This window comes from Diplotaxodon limnothrissa, linkage group LG15 (assembly GCF_057381915.1).
Source record: "Diplotaxodon limnothrissa isolate DT_005_m linkage group LG15, D_limnothrissa_male_GT1.1, whole genome shotgun sequence".
Classification (NCBI taxonomy): Eukaryota; Metazoa; Chordata; class Actinopteri; order Cichliformes; family Cichlidae; genus Diplotaxodon; species Diplotaxodon limnothrissa.
In genome coordinates this window covers 12,354,186-12,368,203 of record NC_140610.1, presented here as the reverse complement: position 1 = coordinate 12,368,203, position 14,018 = coordinate 12,354,186, and the positions used below count along the sequence as shown (strand labels likewise).

The window sequence follows — 14,018 nt, the reverse complement described above, 5'->3', positions numbered from 1 at the left end:
CCCTCTATTTAAAAAAATAAAATAAAAATCTTTTCTTTCATGTCCCATTGTCTCCCTCCTCCGGATTTTCTGCCAAGAAAACAATATCCATTTACCCAACCCCCCCCCCACCCCAATTTCATGCTCCGTGAGAGTCTTCCTTATACATCTAGACTGTGTTATAATGGAAGCGTTACATGTAAAAATTATTTCAAGTCAAGGTCCAAACACTAAATGGATTATTTCACTGCTTGGTGGAATTGTGCAGCATTTATTAAGATGGCGTTTGGATTTTAGTTGCCCGACTTTTTGTCTTTCCCCTCATCTCACTGCTCTCTTTATCTTTGTCTCTCTCTGTCTGCAGCATCTGTACAGCTCCCCTGGCAACGTGCAGTTTCTCAGAATAAGGTTCCTTATTACATCAAGTAAGTGGCGAGAAATGGCTTCGATAGCACTCACTGTGCCTGTATAAACTGTATGCATGCGTCTGTCTGTGTGCTGTAGTAGGTTAGAAAAAAATGCTATTTGAAATGGAATGATTGTGTGTGAGTGATTTTTTTAAATGTCTTTTTTTCCAATCAAATTTGAGTTTGCTTTAATTTTTTGCTTTAATTTTCATTCTTGGGATTTCTTTGTCCACTGGTAGTCTCAAGCACCTGAATTTTATTACATGACCTTTTGCGGCATATGACCATAGTAGAATATTTCAAGTCTAGACTGTGCAACTTTGTAAAGTAATCTCCTAAAGGACCTCTAAGGCTTTTAAGGGAGTATTTATAGGGCATGACCCTTTTGTAATTTTGCAATAAGATAAGATAAGATAAGATAACCTTTATTAGTCCCACACGTGGGAAATTTGTTTTGTCACAGCAGGAAGTGGACAGTGCAAAAGTTATGACGCAAAAATTAGAATACAATAAGAATAAATACAGTACACAACTGTACAGAATAGAATAAAATAAAATACTATATACAGTAGAATAAAATAGAATAAAAATATACAATAAGATAAAAATAGAATACGAATGCTATATACAACTGAGTAAAAATACAACGATGCCAGAAAAGATTATTGCACTTAGTGTTATTGCACATGTGTGGATGTGTGTGTTTGTTCAGTTAAAGTCTTTGTTGTGGAGTCTGACAGCAGTGGGGAGGAAAGACCTGCGAAATCTCTCCGTCCCACACCGTGGGTGCCGCAGTCTCCCACTGAAGGAGCTGCTCAGTGCTGTCACAGTCTGCTGCATGGGGTGGGAGATGTTGTCCAACAGGGATGACAGCTTAGCCGCCATTCTCCTGTCACTCACCACCTCCACTGGGTCCAGAGGGCATCCTAGAACAGAGCTGGCCCTTCGGATCACCCTGTTCAGTCTCTTCCTGTCCCCAGCAGAGATGCTGCCGCCCCAGCAGACCACACCATAAAAGATAGCAGAAGCCACCACAGAGTCATAGAAGGTCTTCAGGAGTGGGCCCTCCACCCCAAACGACCTGAGTCTCCGCAGCAGGTACAGCCTGCTCTGCCCTTTCCTGTAGAGGGCGTCTGAGTTATGAGTCCAGTCCAGTCTGTTGTTCAGATGAACACCAAGGTACCTGTAGCTGTCCACAGCCTCAATGTCCATACCCTGGATGTTCAGTGGTTGCAGTGGAGAATGCTTGTGCCTGCAATAACTTCTTCCTTTAAAACGGTCAGTTCCCCAAAGTTAAGTCCGTGCAAAGTTCATTTGTACTTATCTGAGAATAATGTAGGCAACTGTCTGTTGAAGTGACAGTGAGCAGGCTGGTGCCATGTGTCATGTCTCTTGGACGCTCTACTCAGGCAGCATCATTGTCTAAACCCTTTCAGCAGGTCATCCACAAATCAGAAGGTTGGTGGTTCGACACCTTGGTGATTAAAGCCGATTAGATAGTAGGTGCAGAAAATGACTGGTGTTGACTGATGATAATGGTATGATGGGGTTTGAATGGGTGAACGAGGCATGCTGTATAAAGTGCTGTGAGTGCTCAAGTAGACTATGCATTCACACTCAAGTGATCAGGAGCAACTGCTACTTTTGACCGTCTCCTACCTCCTGAGTGCTTTGAGCGTGGAATCGAAAAGCTCTATATAGAACCGGTCTATTTACCATTTACATTTATTTAATGTCCTGATTTGAATCTCCTGACATTGTGTTCGTTTCAGGTGTGAAAACAGTCTTTACTGTCATACGATCTTTTCTGCCTTTTAAGTAACAGATTTGGTAGAAAAGTTGAAGTTTGCACATTTATGACATCTTTATTCATCTCAAGGTAGATTCAGATGCGGGCAGTATGGTGCAGACCGAAATGATCTGCATTTTGAAAATGCTGAGAGCTGATTGTGAAATGGCTCATTATTATCTGATCTTTTCAGTTTTTTCTTTTGTGCGTCAGAGCTGTAACCTCTTGTGACCTCCGGTAAACACCGCCTGGTCATGGATCTTAGTAGCTATTTGTTTTTCCTTTGTATTTTCTGTGCATTTTCTTTGTCGTCCAATTAAGAACTTCTTTCTCTCGCGATTGGTTTTTGTCTGTAAATTACCATTCAGGCTGTTTCACCTGCACATTTCACATTCAGTTCAACAGTAGCACTTCCTTTTGAATAGATAATATTTGGCTGAATCCCAGGACTGCTTCCCATATTCTTCTAACAGTGGCTGTAATGACTTTAGCTTGACATCTCGCTTCCCATTCTAATTTTTTGCCAAATCACTCCAAACTGCAGGTTTTTGCTTAAACGGGCAGAAATGGCGTCCAGGACAGCTTTTCTACTGCTTAGGAGATGTCAGTTTTGAAAGTATAAAGGACCTCATTATCCAAAAAACATCTAACTGTACGTCAGTAAATTGCTGCCTTAACCAGATCTACACTTATTTTTGTGTAGCGGTTAGAAAACTCTATTTCAGCTATCATTTATCAGTTCTGCTGCTCTCTGGTTTCTTTTATAACGCTGTTACTGCCTGTATTTATTTTTAGGATGATAAAGTGGTAGCGTTTTTTCAGGTTGCCCTCCTAAATCATCCTGTGCCCTGAGTGGAAATGTCACCGTCTCAGTTAAAATTGTCAAATGGCCATTTACACAAGGGAAAAACCCCACTTGTTCACTGTCCACAGAACAGTCCACAATAAAAGCTACAGCTATGAAGATTTAAAGATACAGTCATGTTTCGGTAACTAGTTAAATGTCTTCAAAAAAAGTTTGATGAATCCATTTTCCAAAAGATTCTATATTATTAAGTGTGGTCACAATCTCAGCTTCTATAGTTTTATTTTTATGTAGAAAATCTGTCTGTTGTTGTTTATTTGGTGATGCGTTTGTGTGCATATAGGCAGTAATGAAGAAAAACAAAATTTCATAATAATCTTTTTTGCTGGACGGTATTAAGAGGCTTAAGTGTTAAATCATGTTAATAATACAATGTTTATGTACAGCCTTGTGAATGGTGTCTAAAAGCCTTGTGTTTTTAGAGGAAGAGGCATGTAAAGCCATTTTTAGATTGAATAACAAGACAACACCGTTTTCTGCCTGACTTTCAGTCTCTGACACTATTGTGGAGACATTTTGAACCAATCTTTTTTACAACGTGGCTTCACTTCGTTGAGGTTTGTAGGTATTTGTTTATGCACCGCTCTCTTGAGGTCCCGCCACAGCATTTCAGTCACTATTTAGCTGTCAGCCTCATATTTGTTACACAGAGGAGTTTATGGCTGTGAGGTTCCCTGTGGCTGTCAAACAAGCTCAAATCATCACCCCTCCGCCACCGTGCTTAATAGTTGGTGTGAGGTGTTAGAGCTGATATGCTGTTTGCCAAACGCATTATAGTCAAAGGGCATTGTTCCAGAAGTCTTGTGCTTTGTTTTTTGTTTTTCAGAGAGGATTTCTCTCTTTATCTTCAAACAATCCATGCTTGTTAAGTTCTTTTCTCTTTGTACTCTCATGAACTTTAACATTTTTAACATTTAAGCTGCCGATTGAGGTCTGTAGTCTGAGATGTAGCTCTTGGGGCATTTCATGGTGTGAATTTGCTGGGATGTCCATACCTGGGAAGTCTGGCATTGTATTCACACACCCACTTTCTCCAGAACAGTAAACTGCCAAAGCTTCTGCTTTTATAGAGGTGCTCACACTTACTGGTGCTGAGGTGCACTTGATTAGCATTTGATTAGCAGCACCTGGCTGCTTCTTACCCTCTTAATTTGGATGTCAACAGTAAGGGCGTCTGAAAAAAATCTTTGTTTTATATGATAGGTCCCCTTTAAAGAGCTAGGTAATGTCTAGACGAAGACAAACATGGGATTTATATATAGAGAGAGGGGAGGGACACCTGCTTTGGGTTTGGGCCTGCATCTTGGCACTAGAAAGGGTTCAGATGTGAAAGCCAGTGACTCGGAGGACAGGCTTTATAACTTTAGAGTCAACAACAGCCTGTGATCACAGATGTGGCCAGCCAATGAACCTGCGTCCACCCACTCATACAAACACACAAACAAAACACAGGGGTATTTAAGTACCTGGGACACATAAATAAAGTGTCCCAGGTACTTAAATTTAATAATCGAAATTTTAATCATATACGTAATAATTTAAATATGAATGTTGCAAAAACTTATTTTTACTCAATGATCATCTCTCATATGGACTATTGTTTGACGTCCTGGTCACTTGCTTGTCCAACAACACTTAAAACTATTGAAAACATTTATAAAAGAAGTTTAAAACTACTTGACAAAAAACCGACTTCCCACCACCACTGTCATGTGTTAAAAAAACATAAATTACTGAACTTCAATAACTTAGTGAAACTTAAAAGAGTGAGTTTAATATATAAAGTCTTACACTCCCTTGCTCCACCACCACTAAAGCAGTTCATTAGGCATAAAGAAAGCTCAGACAGGACCACTCGAGCTACAATCCGAGGAGACTTGTTTATACCCCACAGACGGACAGCATTTGGGCAGAACGTCCTTTCTGTCCAGGGTGGCCATCTGTGGAACAGTCTTCCTCAACCCATTAGAGAATGCTCTACACTCAATTTGTTTAAGGCAAAGGTTAAAAAGTGGTTATGGACAAATCAAGTGTGTGATCGTGTATGAGTTATATAGTTTTAATGTTTTATTTGGGAACAGAATGGTGTGTATGTGTAAGTTTGGTGATGGAGTTTTTATTATGAATGAATGATGAATTTTTATGAATTATTATGTCTATTTTTATGCTTAAGGACAACAGATGGAAATTAGCCCTTGGCTATAATCTGGTATGTTTACATTCATGTAATTTTTTTTTTACATTTATGTTCATTAACATGCACTGTCCTAACTAAATAAATATATAAAGTATTCACAGAAAACTGTACACAGAAATGTATTTAGAGACACAAGCAGTGATATATATTTTTTCTATTTCAAATTGAAGCTAGTCTACAGCAGTATCCTCCTCTCTCACATCCACACATTCGGCCTTGGAGGCAGTTTTAAAATTCCACCTAATTTGTTGTTTGAATTCAAGTCTAAATCCATCTCCAGGACTAATCACAGGTCGCTTTTTGTGCCGTGACATCCTTGGGACATCAGTGCCTCTCTCTGAAACATTCATTTCCCCAAACTCCTCCCCATCTCGTCTCCCATCTCCTTTCATACTCTGCCTCTTTTCTCCGGGCTTCACATAAGTTCGGTGTATTTATTGCATCATGCTGGCAACCTCATATGCTTTCCCATTTCACCACTGGCACCCTCTCGACATTCGAAGAAATCTTTGGTTGTGCTGTCTGTCTGTGTTTGTGTTAGGAGACATTTGGCACTGTGAAATGGTGCCAAACGGTTATGGTGGGGTTGAGCCTAGCAATAACCCCACCCCCCCCCCCAAAAAAAACAGCCACTCTGCTCACTGTGACAGTGTGCTCCTCAGGATGTCTAGTTTAGGAAGTTTTAATAGGAATCCTAAACTATTTGAACTGTAACTCAAAAGCCCAAAAAAGGGGGATGCTATTATAGGAAAGATGGGGGTGGCTTTTTAAGGGTGGTGAATGCAGGCACTTATCACCTGTCACAGACACTTGGTGATAAGCCTGGCAGGCTGCTGTCAGTGGGGGGAAAAAATAGTTCTTGAAATCTTCCTCGTGCTTACTCAGATATTTCCCTGATTCTGTGTCTTTGAATATCCAGATATGCTACTAATCATTCAAGTGCACGCTCATGATTATTCATGGAAGTCTCTGAGCGTGTGACAGTGACAAATTCCCACCACCCACCAGCAAAGCGACTGCAGACGTGTTTGGCCACACTGTTGCCGTTTTTAGGGAATCGTCTCCGGCCGTGCTGTGATTGTAGATCTATCCAAGAAGGATTTTGGCTTTTCCCTCAGGAAATATGAAACGTCTAGGTTACTTCTAGGGTAGAGGGAAAGAGTAGGAGGTTGTTGTGGTTATAATTTATTTTTAAGAAGCACCAATGAAGACGTAGTAATTAGCAGAACCACCTTAACCTTCAATGAGACTCTAAGTAGCTGGAAATTGTAAAGCTACACAAGCTTGATAAGCTAAACTGCTATTATTATTATGATCAGTTAATCTAAGAGGGTCAGATCGTATCACTTATGTCATAACTTCAGCTGCCTATTATGCTGACTTGGTGAGACAGAAATCTCATTAAAACATCTTGTAAAAGGTTATTTTCCCCTCACAGTACCCTTGTGGATACGTAAATATCATCCTTTTCTTTGTGCCTGCTGCTGCATCCCCTTTCTGTGACGCCGTTCGACTTGTAGATGGTTATTCTGAGATGTCATTTAATGACTTTTATGAGGGAAAATGTCACATGCATTAAACAAGACCCAAGAGGATTCATCTCCAGAACTCCTGTCTCACAGCTATCTGCTGCCTGACGAATCGGCAAAACCACTACGTGTCATCAGTGGCCGCTTTAATTGCCTTGTTTCTAATTGAATTTCCTTTTAATTTGATGCATATGAGAAGTCATTTTCTACTGTGGAAATCAATGTCGAGGAATTTGGAGAAGTGTTCAATATCTATCACGCTAATCCTTGAGTTTGAAAAGCTCGAGATATTGGAATGAAATAACTTCAGACGCTCAACTCGATTGAAATTGGCAGCCTTGCATCATGGTGTGCTTTTGGAGTGTTTTTGAACTTTGTGGTGCATTCAAATGCTTCTTGAAAGTTAGTAAAGGACAATTATCCATCGTAAAATCACCAATTAAACAATTAAAAGTAGCTTAGTTAATTTATTGACTCATAACCTGGCTTAATTTCATGAGGTAATAAAAGATTTTCGCTCAGACAACAGCATGGAGATAAATAGGATTTGGAGCGTAGGAAGAGAAGGAGTGACAGCTGTGCTGTGTTTGCACCTGCTGCTGGCGACACTAAACAGGAATCAGTGATAAAAGCCAGAATGAACAACAATGCTGAGGACAGGCTTATGACTTACAAGTCAACGACATCCCGTGATCACTGATATGCCCAGTCAATGAAACATTCAAGAATGCTTCTATGTTCAACCATTTGGATTAGTCAAGCTGGTGTGAAAGCTATTTGTTGACTACAGTGTGAGCTAAACAATATTCCTGAAAAAGGAGGGTTTGAATTTACATTACAATGCGCTAAACACGTATGAGCCAAAGCAGCAGACTTCAAAGAAGCATAATGGGCATGACTACTCGGCCGTCTGGTCTCCAGTTGTCCATCTAGGCTCAAGTCCACTCCTAAATTTTGTCGGTTTACCTTTCAAGGTTTTCTGGATCATGACCGTTAAACTTGGATTGAATTTTAGGGAAGTGAATAAAAAAACTTGGGCATGCACCAAAGTTTGGGGCACGAAAACTCAGGATGTTATAGTAGATGTTTTGACCCTGTGGGATAAATTTACAGTGCACAATCCAGTGGAAAAAAAGGAGGGAAAACCCAAACAAAAATAACAAGCATGCTCCTATTGTTACTCCCAGCCTGACGCACTGCCTTTCAGCTTTTCCACTGAAAGCTGCTGTTTCCAGTCAGGTAAAAACAGCTGAGACACAGTGATCATCTCTGGGGATAATCGTCAACACAAAAGTCCAGCCAGTGTGAAATAGACACAGATTTTTTGCTCTTTAGCAAAGTTAGCCATCCATGGTAAAACGTTGTAAAGGTTTAGTTCTAATGTGTGTTTACTGAATCAAGCCGTCAAGCCTGATTTGTTTGTATAAAGCCAACCTTACCCTGAATTTTACTGTGGATGAATGTTTCACACTGCGCCATCTAAACTGTAACAGCTTTGTCATAAGTGTGCCATCACTTCACTTAGCTTTCTTTTTTTCCCCCCCTGCCTTCCTACAGGACAACAAAAGGACTGACATTGCAAAGGGAATATTTTGAGGGGAAAGAAGTGAAGACTGTTAAATTTGACAATTCAGTTGTCCCCATCATGGCATTCATGAGCTGTGGATATGAGCACAAGCTGTCTAATCTCTCTGGTGATGGAAATACTGGCTGCCGTGTGTGTGTGTGTGTGTGTGTGTGTGTGTGTGTGTGTACAGAAGTCTGATTTTTGATGTTTTGTGAGTTCATGTGTATCCTATCAGTGTACTAGTTCTGTCTCGTCTGCGATGTACCATTCGACACGTCGGTGTAAAAAAACATTTTATTGGTGATAGCTGCTTGCGAATGTGGTCTGCATAGAGATCATGCTCTTTCTCCTAGTGTTTGTTTGTGTGGAGCAAATATCAGCGAATCCCCTACCAGCCTTTGACAATTTAGGCAAATGTTTCGCAGGTCCTTAGTGCAGGAATGTCCCGGCATTAAATATGCCTGCTCAGGTGTGAAAAGGGTCACCAGTCTGCGTAGCCGTTGAATAGCGATGAACATCTGCGCAAGAGGAGGGCTTATGCCATCCACTTCGCCGCTGCGCTTCTCTGTCAGCACTCGGCTTTACTTCCTGCCGACTGTCAGCAGAGAGCGAGCCATCGCAGAATCCACAGGGGAGCCTCTGCATTCTGAAGCAGACTTTTATTTTTAAAAAAAAAGATCTTCCAGAAAACTCCTCAAACATCCCACGCAGATCTGAGTGTGGCTTCTGACAGCCAGGTGCCTCCTTGAAATATTATGCAGGCGTGCGCACACACGCACACACATACACACACGTAAGGCCACATCATGGCCAGAATAGCTCAAATAAAAGAAGTGATTGGCAGGCGAAACAGCTATGTTTGATCATTCTTTTTAAATGTTTTTTTTTTCCTTCTCCTACTGTTGGTTTTCCGACTGCTTTTATTTGTGTTAGGTGTGCGTGCGTGCGTGCGTGCGTGCGTGCGTGCGTGTGCGTGCGTGCTGTGGCTTCTACCTGAAGCAGAAATGTAAACAGAAGGTTTAGACTTGGTCCCCTCATGTTTATTATGGTATTTGAAAGGAAAGGTGGGTGTGTGTGTCTGTGTTGTTTCATTAAGAGTTCTGTGATTTATGATGTATTCGTAGCCTCTGTCTCCATTTCAGGGGTGATAACAAAAGAGATGCCAATATGAGCGTCCACAGTGTCTGTACTGTTCCAGTGATGATGATGATAAAAGTAATGTTAGCTTCTGTGTAATTCCACTTGTTTATCCTTTTGCTCAGTTTCTCTGTATGATTTTTGCATACCTTTCTTATTCAGTGTTTTTTTTCTTGTTTTTTTGTGATAAGCCTTGAAAGTGTAGAAAGTATTTATGTGTGTGTGTGTGTGTGTGTGTGTGTGTGTGTGTGTGTGTGTGTCTGTGTTTAGACATCAGCAGTTGTTCTGTTTATGTGTCAGCTCATGATTTTGTGTATTTTGCACTCTTTTCTCTTCTGTGTTTCCATTTTTAGTCATCAGACACAAACGACGTGCTGGGACCATCCAAAGATGACAGAGCTCTACCAATCACTAGGTATAGAACATAGTATTATGTATGAGGACTTAGGCTCCCGACTTATTTTTCAAAATAAATGTCGCTTCAGAAAATTGCTAAGAATAAACTTATTTCCAACTTTATATAGTGTTATTTAGCTGGGGTTTCTTTGCCCAGGTAATAAGATACTGACGGAGAAATGTACAATGGAGATATTAAAAATTCAATTTAAAAACATTTCCATACCAAAAAAAGACTGTCACGCAAGATAATCCACAGAATTCACTGTCAGCTTTTTCCCCCCTCAGCATTTCTTTGGGGGAAAGTTGTTCCAATGCGAACTTTTCACAGTCTGTACTTCATATTATCCAAAGTACTGAGGTTGCTGATCCTGAAAAGAGATGCTGCTGTTAAATATTTCAAATGTAATCTGTCATTCCTCTGTGCTTCACATAACGCAATTTGTCTGTATGATGCTAGGGTCCAAAAACTGTTTTTCTGGTCTTTAGTCCTGTCACAGGGCTTAAGGCGGGGTACCCCATGGACGGGTCGACAGCTCACACAGAGACAGACTCATATTCACAACTATGGGCAATTTACCTCATCTTTGTACTGTGAGAGGAAGCCGGAGTACACAGAAAATGCACACCAGCACAGGGAGAACATGCAGATGCCACGCAGAAATGTCCACTGAGTCAAACCCAGCACTTATTAACCACACTAACACAAGGCTGGTTTTGGTTTTGTGAACTAAAGTTTACTTAAAGTATGAATTAAGTGTTAATTTACTGAATGTGATTTGTAAGTCAGGTAAAATTGTCATTAGGTGTCAGCTGATCGTGACGTATCATAGCTGATACGTTCCCTGACTTCGTCCAACTCTGGCATCTCTAAGAAACTGATTGAGAATCTCAAATAAAGCCGATGCATGCCTACAAAGCAGCGGAAGGCTATAAAAAGATAGCAAAGTGCTCCCTGTCAGAAATGCAGTGAAGGTGAAGAAGAAGAATACTTTAAGACTGAAATGTACATCTGCTGGACCGGGAGGCAAAGTAAAGCTTCACATGACTGCAAAGTAGCTGCAGAAAGGTTTAAAGGCTCTGCAGCTTCCCATCAGGGTGTGGGCTGAAGCATCATCACTGTGATCTCAACTTCTGCACAGCAATATCTGCATGAACAAGATCACCTTTTAAACAAGTGATGTGGCTCTTTGAAGCAGACGTCTTGTTTCTGATCAGGGATCAGCACAGCGCTGTTGACCCATTCTCACTTGTCTGGTTCATTTACTCTTTAGATTTGACTTCATGAAGCTGACACCCTGATCTTTTCCCTCTCTCCCCCTCCCTGATAATATCCATATGCGTGCCTGTGTCCCTTCAGGATCACCCGTATGACTGTGGTATTTTTTTTAATGAGCTGCCAGATAAGTAATAACCTGTGTATTCTGTAGGCCAGGAGCTCAACAAATAGTACCAGACTCCACTGAGATAGAACTCACTAACCTAATTACACAGTCCATATTAGCAGCCTCTCGCCTCAGCCGTCTCCACAGACAATAACTAACAGAAGTCAGATTTCACTGAAGACAGAGGTTGCTTGTGTTGCCCAGAAGGCAGATTTCTGCTGCATTTTGTTTTCCAATTTTCTGCCTCTGTTTTCCTTTTTGTCCATTTACCTTTTATCTCTCTGTCTCCTTTCCTGCCTGTAGCGGACTTGAACAATGTGAGATTCTCAGCATACCGAACAGCCATGAAGATTCGCAGACTACAGAAAGCACTGTGCTGTAAGTAAGATGAACACACGCGCGCGCACACACACCCACAGACACCTTAATACCTACAGCCGCGGTCTGCTTCTTTTGATGTTTGGGCTCAACAAGGTGATGCAGTAATGATTTGAAGCTTTGCCAGATGCTGTGCCAGAACAGCATAGGAGCCAAGCATATTTTTGGCTTTAAAATTACCCACTCTGCATGAATTTGTGTGCGCGTATGTGCATGATTCTTTGCATACAGAGTCACAGCTGGTGCTTGTGTTAAGCCTGTTGAGCGTAAGCCTCATTTGGTGAGCACAGGTGGAGTTTTTTTAAAAATAAATAACTAAATACATTCTCAGAATGAGAGAGTGATGGTTTTTGTGTTTATAATGTAATCTTCGATAGGAAGTTGCCATTACTTAGAGTCTCAGGTGGCTATAAACACCATATATATACACAAATACACACACACATTACAGGTGCATGTAGACTCCTCCATGTGGGGTTTCAACCAGCATGGCAGTAGCTACTTGGGCTCAGCTCAACGTAATAATGGTGACAAATGTTAACCATTATCCAGCTGTTGACATTATTAGTGCACCTCACACTGTGAGCCTACACTGTTTATTTACATCCTGCTGTTTGTAGGAAGTTTGGAGTGTGTACGAGTGTAACAAATACCACACATCAAAACCGTACCGTTACCTCAGACGGTTGTGTGCATGTGCAGCATGCCCAGCAGGGTATGTCAAAGTGTGTTATTGTGTGTGTTGGTTGTCAATGAGTTTGAATGATTCAGGCGTTTTAGTTTGCTATCTCATATTGCTTCTGTGTGTGCGTGTGATTGTGACGATAATGCATTAGGCTGAGTGAGTTCGACTTGGGGCACTGCGATTCAATTTCATTCATTAGATTGGAGCAGTCACAGTATACAAACACACACTGACATGCACACACACACATGCACATGGAGGCACAGAAGGATCAGTAGTTATTAGTTATTAGCCTGGATTCATGTGGAATCTTTGCTTGGAGATCCATGTGTCTGACTGTTTGTGATTGTGTGTGTGTGTGAGAGAGAATTTGACACACACGTGACGGGGATACTATAAAACGGCTAATTGGGTTAAGTCTGTGCCAGGGGGGTGGAGAAGCACAAATGAGCTTGCGTGGCATCCACTAATGTGCCACAGCCTTTCAGCTCCATACCAGAGTGTGTAATGACAAAGCTGCAGAGAAGGAAAGTTTTGCTTTCTGATAGCACAGCTGCCCTGCTGCGTCCACTCTGTGTGGATTACTCCAGTAATTAGTGCTGTCTTTGAGGGCAGGAGGGTGAGAGAGATGTGCAGTGTGGAAGTTTTTAAATATTTATAGAAAATTCATTAAAGGTCAGAAGAGTAATGCAGAGAGAGAGAGGAGTTTACAACTGTGGTTTATGTTCCTGTATACCTGTGAAATAGATTTGAACCTCCCATGTATTGAAATCTTTTGATAAATCTGAAACAAGATGCCGTGACCATAAAGTACGGTAGATTTTTAAATGTTAAAGATTCTTTCTGTGGTAATTATCCCACTGTCTGCATTTTACCTCCTGGTTGGTTGACCTGCCAGTGGATCTAAGCAAAGCACTAATTAAAAATCCCTTTGGTATCTGAGCTTCATCCTCACCTATTAATATATTCTTGTACTATGTAACTAGATCCTGACTCTTGTCATGTATTTATTAAGCAGTACATGTGCTGTAGAAAACAAAGAAGGAGATGCTTTAACATTTAGAGAAAACTACTTATCTACTTTTTTTTTTGCTGACAAAACCAAATGAGATATAATTTGTTAATTAGTGAGCTTGAAAGGTGCTGGTCGGCACTTCGGGCAGAGACAGCCAGCTGTTCAATCCAGTGTCATATTAAAGAGCAGGATATTAGCGCAGTTTTGATTATCTTATTAACTCATTAGTGGGTTGTGTCATGGTTTAATGTCAGATATTTAACAGATTTAAAGGACCAAACCGGCTGTTGGTTTCTTGAAAATGGAGACAATATCTTTACTGTGGAAGCATTTTTGTTTAATAATGTTATGTTATATGTTTCTTAGTCTGAGCTTTTTAAAAAAAAAAAAATCTCAATACAACAGTATGACTTCACAGTGACACTCAAAGTTTAATATACTTCCCTAGATTATCAGTATATTGTAATGAAAATAGGCTGACGTCATCATAGTGTAATTAAAACATCATAGAACAGATATTTAGTATAACCCTTGTCCTTCGAGAGGCGTTACGCTCTATGAGTGCTTTTATATTTCCTTATTCTAAAAGAAGTACTGCACTGTTACAGTTAAAGGCCTCCTATGATGGGGAGTTCATGCTCAAGCACTATAAATACAGCAGCTTCTGTTGTATTTATTTATATTTTAGG

At 40.7% G+C, this 14,018-nt stretch overlaps 1 protein-coding gene across 7 annotated transcripts in view; it reads left to right on the top strand.

Annotated features, from left to right (window-relative positions):
• Positions 1-14,018, top strand: part of utrn (utrophin) — a 198,788-nt gene that overhangs the window by 142,250 nt on the left and 42,520 nt on the right. For all 7 annotated transcript variants that reach the window (XM_085372086.1, XM_085372084.1, XM_085372082.1 and 4 more), the window contains 3 exons: positions 344-404; positions 9,824-9,885; positions 11,555-11,629. In XM_085372086.1, the coding sequence (XP_085228212.1) occupies positions 344-404; positions 9,824-9,885; positions 11,555-11,629 (198 nt within the window). The remainder of the gene's footprint in view (positions 1-343; positions 405-9,823; positions 9,886-11,554; positions 11,630-14,018) is intronic.